Source organism: Pistacia vera, unplaced genomic scaffold, assembly GCF_008641045.1.
Source record: "Pistacia vera cultivar Batoury unplaced genomic scaffold, PisVer_v2 Contig95, whole genome shotgun sequence".
Classification (NCBI taxonomy): Eukaryota; Viridiplantae; Streptophyta; class Magnoliopsida; order Sapindales; family Anacardiaceae; genus Pistacia; species Pistacia vera.
This window is the reverse complement of record NW_022196834.1, coordinates 409,255-421,306: the sequence shown is the minus strand read 5'-3', so window position 1 is coordinate 421,306 and position 12,052 is coordinate 409,255. Positions and strand designations below refer to the sequence as shown.

Here is a 12,052-nt window from a genome sequence, read left to right as displayed (position 1 = left end):
ACTCTTCCCATAACGAAGACCCCTCTCACACGTAAAAAAACAAATATAGCAATTAGACAATTATGAAAAAGGCAGTGGAATGATACAATATTGAAAGAAACAAGTAGTATTTACTTCATTAATTAAACTAATCTTCAAAATGGGCAGTAATAAAATGCTTGATTATATTCAAACACATTTTCAGAGATATATGTATCCATTTTCAAAAACACGTTAGGATTATATTCGAAAACTATTTTCAAAAACATTTCTAACACAGTTCAACAAAGCACATTTTCATGAGATATATTGTATCCATTGTTTTAAATCATGTATAAAGCTATCTAGACCCTCAAAACACGAATTACTAGGGATCTTAATTACAATGATGGCTAATTAATTCTTGATAACTAAGGGAGTGGAGACGCAAGTTGCAGATCAAATGAACCATATTTCCTTCTCCATGGCAGGTGATGATGACCTAGTACTTCCATGGTACCGAAACCACGACATTCTCAATTGCAATGAGTATGGCGAAACCGTAACTGCTTGGGGATATATATTGGTATTTAAAGTGTCTTCGTTTGCAGCACCGTCCTGTTCTCTTCTCAAGCTTCTCTTTTCAGCGGTGGACTGGCTACTTGGTATTTTCTTGACCACTCTACTTGTTTCCACTCTCCTACTAAGACGGCAATTCCAGTAGTTTTTAATCTCATTGTCAGCTCGGCCAGGTAATCTTTTTGCGATGAGAGCCCAACGATTGCCAAGAAGAGAATGAAGCCTGATAATAAGGTCTTCCTCATCAGAAGAGATGTTTCCTCTCTTTATGTCTGGTCGCAGATAGTTAACCCATCTTAACCTGCAACTCTTACCATATCTAAGTACTCCTGCACACGATCCAAATATAGAAAGTTAGACAAGCAAATTAAATCTGCCTACGAATATAATGCTTCATTGAATTGATGTACTAGTAATTAGCTATCTAAAGTATTACCAGCTCTTGCAGGCAAATTTCTCCAATCGCCTTCACCATGTACCCGAATATAATTAATTAGCAAAGTATCTTCTTCAGCACTCCATGGACCTGTATGCAGACCCTGTTTACAGCAACAAAGGGCTATCTTCCCATTTTTCTCTTTTACAAAAATAAGCAATACTCAAAGAGAAAGAAGCCAAGGACAGCACAAGTGAGGACAACACTTCCCCACCGTTTAAAATGCCATGAAAATATGTAGGCCATGATAATTTGACATGTGAATGAAATTATATTTTATGGAATCAAATATTAATAAATTTATAAATTGTCAATGAAAGTTGGAAATGGAAAGAATAAGCCATAGATCCCGTCATGTGCTTACACATTAATTAATGATACACCTCAAAGATTTTTTATATTATTATTATTAATAACTTATGTTTTCGGGTCAGTTTACTCATATCTCGACTAATTCTATGGAGAAGCTATCATACACCAACCCACCACCATGATCTCCTAAATAAATCATGGGTAACGATCTACATTTGCATCTAATGGAGAATCAAATTTGGGACTTTGGGTTTTACCCATTTGCAGTCTCCTTGGACCTGGTTCGCCCTTGCCGTTGGGCTACCCATGGATGGGTTACCTCAGAAACTTGAAAATGTTCCACTTATCGGACCCGTCATATCACTTATTAATTGATTATTTATAATAGAGAATTATCAACGTTTATTCGTATATTAATCTTCAAATAGCTATTTTCTTATATTGCAGAAATAAATTCCGATTATTAGCGATCAATTGCAACTCATATATGAAGCAAAAAAAATATTTGTTTGACTGTCTGCTAGTAGAAATATTTGTCTGCCCGTTAATACATGCATTATATGAGATTAGTAGGGAAAATTCCGATATTTCAATGTGTTCAACACCAACAAGTGAAAACATTTCTTTATTTTGGTTTTTGAAACTGAAACACATCAAAATTATGAAGAAACACGATTCAATTTCTATGTGTAGTTATTTGATTTGCTTAATTAATTAGTTTTTAAATAAAACTTGTTTTCTTCGAATCAGTGAATTGATACCAGGCCAGATCCGTTATTTTTGACTCTGTTTCAGTTTCAATGATATCCTTGACTCAACATTTCGTATTGTTTTTACGTAATAAATCCTCGGCGAATCAGGTGCATGACAATTATTTTCACCGTTTAAATGCCAATTGCCAAACTCCAGTCAAGAAATAAAAGATGCAATATTAATCATCAGTACTGACTTGCAAGATTCTCAGACGACGAATTGCTAGAAGTTTCGAGCAGCTGGGCTTTTAGTAGGGTAGGAAAATTCAAAGCTACCTTTTGTTTTGTTTTTGTTTTTGAAAGCTTCGGGTCTCTCCATACTCGAAGTTATGAGACAAATCCTGATTGGAGCTCGGGTAAGTACCTCTAGCCATAAGGTGCGATTCAAACTTTGACATTGCAGATAAAGTTCGCCCATTTGTTTTAAATGTTACTGAATTCTGCTTACCGAGATGGCTAAAGTGCCAGATCTTACACAGTGAAAAGTAAAAGGCCCTTCTACTGTAAGTAAATCGATGGGATAAACGTAGCGGAAAATGAAAATTTTTCCCATCGATTACTCTGATTAACCCAAGGTTAGGGTCTAATATGTATGTATTTTACATGGTTAAATTGAAAAGAACAAATATAACATTAATCTAGACAAGGATCAGAGATCTTACGTACGTTTAGAGGCTCCTTCAAATGTCTCTGAATCTACTTTGCTACCGATCTAAGAATAAGATCGAACGAACGGTGATCCACACGAAGACAATCTGAAGAACCAAGGGATTTGCTAGATCCTCTTTGGCTTCAAGAATCAAAACAAAATCAAAGAAAAATCTTTGATTAAAAAATGGAAGGCAAACATGAGAGGAGTAGAGAGAAGGAGCTGCCTCTTTTTCTCTTTTTTCTTTGATTGAATGAATGAATTCATTCATTCTGTCAAAACCCTATTCCAATGAGGAATAGGCATGGCTCCAACCTTGTATCCAAACACCCCCTTTGTGGTATTTTTATTTTAAATTAATTATTATTATAATTAAAGTCAATTAATATATTTATGAAATATATTAACATTTAATTAACAATAATAATTCATTTAAATATATGCGTATATATATTTAAATATAATTTCACTTATTTAATTTTAACATTAAATTAAATATAGGCAACAACCTCAGCAAATTTAATTACACTGTGAGATTACCAAAATACCCTTTCGTCCTAAAAGACGAAATGCCCCTTGCACAAACTGATTCTTAAATTATCTTTTATGTGTGTGACGATTAACACCAATTAATTATCTCACTACACACAGACCAAGATTGGCCCCTAGCAAGACATCATGATCACCAAATAGATTCGAATTTAGCGAAACAGCTACCTGTCAAATATATAGTTACCGTGCAATCAAATCCTTTCATCATCTGTTATCTCATTGAGACTGAGATACATAAATAGTATCAACTTCAATTACTCTCTATATGTTTGTATTCATTACTGGACCAATAACCGGAATAATAAATTGGATTGGGCAATGACTCAATCCCACTTTGGCCACCCGTAGACTCCGCATCATACTAGTAGTGAGCAGTATCACGATTAACACCAATTAATCGTCTCACTACACACAGGTCAAGATTGACTCTTAGCAAGGCATCATGGCCACCCAATAGATTCGGATTCAGCGAAACAACTACCCGTCAATGATATTGTTACCGTGCAATCAAATCCTTTCATTATCTGTTATCTCATTGAGACTGAGGTTTAGAAATAGTGTCAACCTCAACTACTCTCGATATATTTGTATTCAGTTACTGGACCAATGACCAGAATAATAAATTGGATTGGGCAACGACTCAATCCCACTGTGGCCACAAATTTAATGTCATTGTCATTTACTGAATTGCGCAATGAGATAACTTCTCCCATACCTGGGAGTGATGAATCCTCTGTCGATCAACCATTGTCTTGATACACTCCTCGATGCAGCCAATCACTACCGTATTGATAGCTCTTAATAGAACTACGTTGGGCTAGTGTCAAACTACACCAGTCGGTGCACAAGGCGCTCCGACGATCTCATGTCAAAGGATCATATGCACCACTATTCATTAGAGGATTTATTCTATAGATATTGGGATTACCATCTATATGGAATCCTTTAATGAGTCAGTCCAGTGAACGTGCCTACAACAAGCACCCATGTGTTGCACCAGGTTGTCGGTAAACAACCTCACCTTAACAAATAACAAGTGAGATCAGTCACTGCCTTTCGATAGGGTCATTCAACACTATGATATTCTTACCTTATTATCTGTGTCCTTGGTCAGAATAATACTGGGGCTATGGACATTTATAGAATGACCACTATATGTGCTCATAGGGTTCTCACTATCAAGATTTGAAACACTTGATACTCTCATCATGATTCTACCATCCTAAAGACATATATCAATATATATATATGAATATGATTTACATGATATAAAATAAAATATCTTTTATTGATCAATGAACATTATTACAATGATTCAATTTTACAATAATTGATTGGCTCTAGGGCACCTACTTTAACATCTACTTACCATAATATTACAAACGGGGAAGGTATATAAACTTGCAAATGATACTTATTATGTAACTGCTCCTAAATCTTAGGAAACAATCACACAGAAAAAAAGAATCAAATTGGACGCTGCCATCGACGTTCAGAAGCTGCTGATAGTCCTCAACAACTTTATCTAGCATGTTATCTTCAATTGGTACGAAGTCTAGGAATGAAATATCACACGCATTATCAAGACTACATCTTTCGTAATTCACAGCTTCTTCTTGAAAAAGATCAGGCCAAAATGGGGAATGAATATTCCATGGCACTTCTTCTATATTATTTGGTGTTACAATGTTATTTTCTTCTTCTTCATGGCCCGATGATGATAGCCCACTTGCCTTGTTATCCTAACCGATGTTTCTGACTGTCACTGAGAATGGGGAAACCTTAACGGCCTTGGGGAGATATATTTTGGTGTTTGTAGTCTCTGCTTTTGAATTGTCCGTGCTCTTCTTCTCAAGTTTCTTTACATTGGTGAACTTGCTCTTCTTCTTTCCCACTCTTGATGCTTTTGGTTGAGTTACTCTACTACTTGTTTCCACTTTCTTGCTAATATTGGAACACCAGTAGTTTTTAATCTCATTGTCAGTACGACCTGGTAGTCTTTTAGCAATGAGAGACCAACGATTGTCAAGAAGAGAATGAAGCCTGATGATAAGGTCCTCCTCATCATATGAATTGTTCCCTCGTCTAATATCTGGTCGCAGATAATTCATCCATCTCAGCCTGCAACTCTTCCCACATCGAAGTAGCCCTACAAATTAAACAATTATCAAATAAGCAATGGAATTATATTTGCTTACTATCAGCGAATTGATGTAACAGGTGAGTTTAGTCTTACCGGCTTTTTTAGGCAAATTTCTCCAATGGCCTTCACCATTTGCCCGAATATAATTAGTTAGCACTGTTAAGATTTTCATAATATGTTGTATATATTTTGTAATTAAGTAAATATTATGTAATCTTTTAGTTATGTCAGGTATACGATCTCAGAATATTCTAGAGATTATGTAATCTCCTAATTATGTCAGACAAAATATTGTGTAATCCGCAATTGACATAATTAGGAGATTTAGGAGATCGTATACTCCCTATATAAATGGTGTAACTCCTTAGTGATAAATAAATGAATTGAAAAAAATACAATTCTTCAATTTAACATGGTATCAGAGCCACTCTCTGATCTAAAAAAAAATTGTTCGTTGTAAAGCAGCCACCCAAAAAAAAAAAAAAAAACACCGGCGAGTAATCATTCCATCGTTGTCAATCCAAGAAGGAGAAAACGACTGCAATCAATCCAATCCTCCAAAGTTCAGTCACTAGAAAACATCCTCCAGCCTATCAGCCCACACACCAACCTCAACTCCACTACCATCAAATCTAGCTGCAACGTGAAACCGGAAAAAAAAACACCACCAGCCATCAAATCCACCCGCAAATCAACACCAAAACCTCCTGCCATATTCAACCTCCAGCCTATCCCAACCATCTTCAACAAATCTGCCATATTCAACACCAAAATACCCAGGAAAAAAAAAAAAATTCCACAACCAACCATCTTCAACAAATCTGCTGCAAATTCACATCATCACCCAAACAACTTCAATCACCAAGAAACACCACCACGTTATCGTCGTTGAAGCCAAGAAGGGAAGAAATTAGATCAACAGAGGAAAAAAAAAAAAAAAAACAGATCGACGCTGAAGCTTGTCGCCGATAAACTTCCAATCTGCCATCGTCTTGTCACCGATTTGCTGCTGTCTCAACCATTTTCGCCACCATCTCCGATTGTTGCTAGTGTCGTAGACTTGCTGACGTCAACCCCGATCTATTTTCGACTACTCTGATCGGTAGTTGCTGTGCCACCGTGACTTGCTTGTTGTGCTTGTTGAGAGTTTGTTTTTAAACTTTTTTTTTCTTTATTTTTTTTATTCTTAAGTAATATTAAAAAAAAAAAGTCAAAAAAAAAAAAAAAAAAGGGTCGACAATGTCTGAATCATCAGGATCAAAACCCATTATTATTTAACCCGATGGAGTTTTCAATGCAGGAATCACTCTTACTGAATCGAATTATGATGTATGGTCTCAGCTTATGGAAATGCATATTGCGGAGAGAGAAAAACTTTCCTATATTCGTGAAAAGAAACCACCACCAAAGGAATCCGACGAGGGGTATGAAAAATGGTATGCTGAAAACCAGAAAGTCAAACGATGGTTGTTGATGTCCATGTCTCCTGAAATTATGAAGCATTATCTACGCTTATCCACTGCTCTCGAAATCTGGAGTGCTCTATCCAAAGCTTTCTATGATGGAAGCGATGAGTTACTTGTCTTCTCCTTGCACCAGAAAGCCTTTATTGCTAAACAAAATGGAAGGTCACTCTCTGTCTATTATGGAGAATTGACAGAAATATTTCAGGAATTGAACCACCGAAATACAGTGGTTATGAAGGATCCCGATGACATAATAGCATATAAGAAATCTGTTGAGCAATTGCGAGTTCACATTTTTCTTGCAGGTTTGGATGGAGAGTTCAAACAAATTTGTAGAGAAATTCTACGAAAAAATCCGGTTCCAAATCTAGAAGAGAGTTACTCAGAAGTTCAACGAGAGGCAGTCTGTCAAACTACCTTGAAGGGAGAATCAAGAAATATTGAGACTTCAGCAATGGTGGCCCAAAATAGAAGTCAGCATGCAAAATCCAGCAAATCATACAACACAGACAAGAAATGCACCCACTGCAACAAATCTGGTCATACCAAGAACCAATGTTTTGAACTGGTTGGATATCCAGACTGGTGGGATCACAATCGTGATCAAAGGAAGAAGAATTCCAAGAAAAACTCTATTGCTTCTATTTTGGAAAAGAAAGAAGATGTTGATCAGTGCTCATCATTTGTAGCAACTATTGGAAATGATGGTAAGTCTTTACATATGTGTACATCTGTTTCTAATAGTGCATGGATAATTGATTCTGGTGCTACCGATCACATGACATTTGATTCTATGCATATTTCACACTTAAAACCATCCTCACAGAAATTTGTGTCTACTGCCAATGGTGAGTCCACTCAAGTCATTGGAGAAGGATCAGTAACCTTTCAAAATACTTTAAACTTAGATTCAGTTCTAGTTGTTCCTTCCCTAAATTACAACTTGTTGTCAATCTCACAAATAACCAAAACCTTATCTTGTGTGGTGATTTTTTGGCCTGATTTTTGTGTGTTTAAGAGCATTCAGAAAAAACAAACGATTGGTTGTGGTATTAGACGAGGGCAGCTGTATTACTTGGATTTAGAGAAAAAAAATTCTGCCATAGTACAACAAGCTTTTACAGTCAGTGGCTCGGAAGAAGACAGGCAGAAATCCTCCATCTGGTTATGGCATCGGCGTCTTGGACATGCTTCATTTGGTTACTTGAAGAAATTATTTCCAAGTTTGTTTAAGCAAAGTGATGTTAGTTGTTTCCGCTGTGATGTTTGTGAACTTTCAAAGAGTCATCGAGTTTCTTATCCAATAAAATTGAATAAAAGTTCAAATCCCTTTATGCTTATTCACTCTGATGTCTGGGGGCCCTCCCAAGTTAATACTTTAAGAGGATCACGATGGTTTGTTACTTTCATTGATGACTGTACAAGGATGACTTGGGTTTGTTTGATGAAATCTAAAAGGGAGGTCAATGTGGTATTTCAAAGATTTTACCAAATGGTTCGTACACAATATAATGCTCAAGTTCAGGTTCTACGAAGTGACAATGGAGGAGAATATCAAAGTACAGACCTTCAGCAGTACTTGACAGCACATGGTGTTATTCATCAAACTACTTGCCCCAACACACCCCAACAAAATGGTGTTGCTGAGCGAAAAAATCGGCATTTATTGGAGGTTGTTCGTGCTTCCTTAATAGAAGCTCACATGCCATTGACTTTTTGGGGAGAAGCACTCACTTATGCTGCCTACATAATCAGTCGAATACCTTCTAGCTCAATTGAGTTCCAAACTCCATTTCAAGCTCTTGGTAAAACAGTGAATGCTCCAACGGTTGCAAACTTACCACCTCATGTTTTTGGTTGTGTTGCTTTTGTACACCTCCATAAACATCAACGCAACAAGTTGTCTCCTCGAGCATTGAAATGTGTTTTCGTTGGGTACGGGGTTCATCAAAAGGGTTATCGATGTTACCATCCTCCAACCCAACAACTATTTGTAACCATGGATGTTGTGTTCCATGAAGAGTTGATGTATTTTTCTTCTAAGTCTGAACTTCAGGGGGAGTATTGTCTGGAAGAAATTCAGACTCTGGACTATGCCGTTCAAGATGTGGGAGACTATGAGTCAGAAACTAGACCCGTTGATCAACAAGAAGATGAAGTGGATGAAAATGTCGAGGTGGTATTGTCGTCTGAAGAAACTTCATCTCAGTCTGAATCTCTCATTCCTGGTATGTCACAACCACCATTCACTATAAATGTTCCTGATTTAGAGTCTGAACCAATAGAGTCTGAACCAATTAGGAAGCAGTTACCACCAAGGAGTACTAGAGGGATTCCTAAACCAAGATACGAACCTGAGCCATCTAGTAAGGTCAAATATCCCATGAGTCATTATGTGTCTAATCATCGTCTGTCAGAATCAAATTTGTCATTTGTAAATCAATCATCTACTGTATCTATTCCTGACAGTGTGCAGGAAGCCTTATCTAATCCAAAATGGAAAGCTGCTATGAATGAAAAGATGAAATCATTACAGAAGAATGAGACTTGGGAACTTGTTGATTGTCCACCAGGAAAGAAGACTGTTGGATGTCGATGGGTTTACACTGTGAAGTATAAAGCTGATGGTATGATTGAACGATTTAAAGCAAGACTAGTAGCAAAAGGGTACACTCAAACTCATGGGATAGACTATACAGAGACATTTGCACCCGTAGCCAAAATCAACACAATACGTGTCTTGTTATCTTTGGCTGCAAACCTGGATTGGCCATTACAAAAGTTCGATGTGAAGAATGCTTTCCTACATGGAGAATTGTCTAAAGAAATTTATATGGATCCTCCACCAGGGTGTATTTTACCAGGGAAACATAACAAAAAGGTATGTAAGTTAAAGAAGTCACTGTATGGGTTAAAACAATCTCCGAGGGCATGGTTTAGGAGGTTCACCAAAGCTACGAAGTTTTTTGGCTACCATCAGAGCAATTCAGATCACACACTATTCTTTAAAAAATAGTAAGGAAAGATCACTGCACTTATTGTATATGTGGATGATATGGTGGTTACATGAAATGATCTAGAAGAAAAGAAGGCTCTGCAAAAGTACTTATCAGAAGAATTCGAGATGAAGAACCTAGGTTCTTTGAAATATTTTCTCGGAATTGAATGTCTCGATCTAACAGAGGTATCTTTCTATCACAAAGAAAGTATGCATTGGATGTGTTGCAGGAAACTGGTATGTCAGCATGTCAACCAGCTGATACACCAATCAAAGAAGGCTTGAAATTAGGAGTTGAGAATGATCAAGTACCAGTTGACAAAGGGAGATACCAGAGACTTGTGGGAAGATTGATGTACTTGTCTCACACTAGGCCAGATCTTGTTTATGCATTGAGTATAGTCAGTCAGTTAGTTCATGCATAATCCTGAGGAGCAGCATATGAACGCAGTTATGCGTATCCTGAGATATTTAAAACAATCTCCTGGAAAGGGAATCTTATTTTCTAAAAATAAGGACTACCAAAATGTGCATGCATATACTGATGCTGATTGGGCTAGAGCAGTGGATGACAGATGATCTACTTCTGGTTATTTTACTTTTGTAGGAGGTAATCTAGTCACCTGGAGAAGCAAGAAACAGAATGTTGTGGCACGCTCGAGCGTTGAAGCAGAATTTAGGGGAATGGCACTTGGGATTTGAGAAGCTTTGTGGCTAAGATTTCTACTACAAGATTTGGGTTATCAACCTAATCAACCAATCCAGTTATATTGTGACAATAAAGCAGCATGTGACATTGCTCACAATCCAGTTCAACATGATCGTACGAAGCAAGTTGAAGTAGATAGATTTTTCATCAAAGAAAAACTGGATGAAAAGATTATTGAACTGCCCAAGATTCGATCAGAGGATCAATTGGCAGATATTCTTACCAAGGCTATCTCCAAACGTATTTTCTCACAAGTGTTAGACAAGTTGGGCATGTGTGACATCTACGCACCAACTTGAGGGGAAGTGTTAAGATTTTCATAATATTTTGTATATATTTTGTAATCAAGTAAATATTATGTAATCTTTTAGTTATATCAGGTATACGATCTCAGAATATTCTAGAGATTATGTAATTTCCTAATTATGTCAGACAAAATATTGTGTAATCCGCAATTGACATAATTAGGAGATTTAGGAGATTGTATACTCCCTATATAAAGGGTGTAACTCCTTAGTGATAAATAAATGAATTGAAAACATACAATTCTTCAATTTAACACTGTCTTCTTTCGGACTCCATGGACCAGTACGCAAACCAACCTTAGAGCAACACGGTGCTCTTCCCATTTTTCTTTCTCAGTTACTAGCTAAGCTAAGGAGAATTGTATTGAGCTCTAACGGCTACAGCAGTTTCCCATATTTGAAGGTCACAATGAAGTCTCGCGAGAGTGATGCTGAAATTATCTTATATGTGCACGTAAGATATGATCAGTTACTTGATGTACGTACGATTATTGCTTCGTTGAACTGAACTTCAGACAGGGTTTGAACTATTTTCCGAAAGTGGTAAGTAGTAATATGCTTGCTCAACAACCCTTCATCTGCCTTTCCCACTGACTCTGAAATTGCTCCGTACTTTTGTTTAGCTAGGAACATGCCAAGCTATGATATGAAACTTAATTAAATTCAGTTTTTTTTTTTTTCAAATAATGTATAAGAAGAATTTGTAAAAAAAATTAGTGTAATATCACCAGAATATGAAAAGTTAGGTATGTCTAATAAAAGATTTGAATAATATTAAATGTACTAATTCCTCATACAAAATCTTTCTTACAAATTGATATGACACAAAGTGAATAAATAAATTTGTATACTAAATTAAGTCAATAAATATTATTTAATATAGATGAATGATATGACAATAAAAAGGTTTGAATTATTTGACAACGGAGGTAAATAGTAATTCATGCTCAACAACCATTCACCATCGGCCGCTCTCTCTGAAAGTGGTCCTTACGTCTAACCATTTTCTTCCGATGATGATCCTGATGTTAACAGACGAATCTATTTTTGGTTTTTTCTTTTTAACAAATGACTCCGTAACCATTACTAAATATAGCGAGATGGTGGTATTTTTGTTTTTCTTGAACAAATGACTTCATAACCATTACTATATGTAGCAAGATGGTGGTCCTGCATCGACATGTTAAATCAAT

The 12,052-nt window shown here is 36.4% G+C and overlaps 2 protein-coding genes across 2 annotated transcripts; both read right to left on the bottom strand.

The window, feature by feature from the left end:
* Positions 1–417: 417 nt before the first annotated feature.
* On the bottom strand, positions 418–1,546 carry LOC116120933 (transcription repressor MYB5-like). The gene is made up of 3 exons (XM_031406916.1): positions 1,543–1,546; positions 974–1,114; positions 418–866 (listed from the first exon to the last, which is right to left on the bottom strand). The coding sequence occupies exons 1-3, from the start codon at positions 1,544–1,546 to the stop codon at positions 418–420; spliced, it is 594 nt and encodes a 197-aa protein (XP_031262776.1).
* A 3,397-nt stretch (positions 1,547–4,943) lies between these two features.
* LOC116120874 (transcription factor MYB111-like) lies at positions 4,944–11,183 on the bottom strand. Its single transcript, XM_031406843.1, has 4 exons — positions 11,117–11,183; positions 7,015–7,017; positions 5,475–5,537; positions 4,944–5,387 (listed from the first exon to the last, which is right to left on the bottom strand). The coding sequence occupies exons 1-4, from the start codon at positions 11,181–11,183 to the stop codon at positions 4,981–4,983; spliced, it is 540 nt and encodes a 179-aa protein (XP_031262703.1). The 3' UTR covers positions 4,944–4,980.
* Between the last annotated feature and the right edge of the window lie 869 nt (positions 11,184–12,052).

Coding starts and splice junctions, on each gene's coding strand:
- LOC116120874 (XM_031406843.1), bottom strand. CDS start 11,183: ATGGGAAGAGCACCGTGTTGCTCTAAGGTTGGTTTGCGTACTGGTCCA. Junction 5,388..5,474: donor AAATTTGCCTAAAAAAGCCG/GTAAGACTAAAC, acceptor TTTAATTTGTAG/GGCTACTTCGATGTGGGAAG.
- LOC116120933 (XM_031406916.1), bottom strand. Junction 867..973: donor AAATTTGCCTGCAAGAGCTG/GTAATACTTTAG, acceptor GATCGTGTGCAG/GAGTACTTAGATATGGTAAG.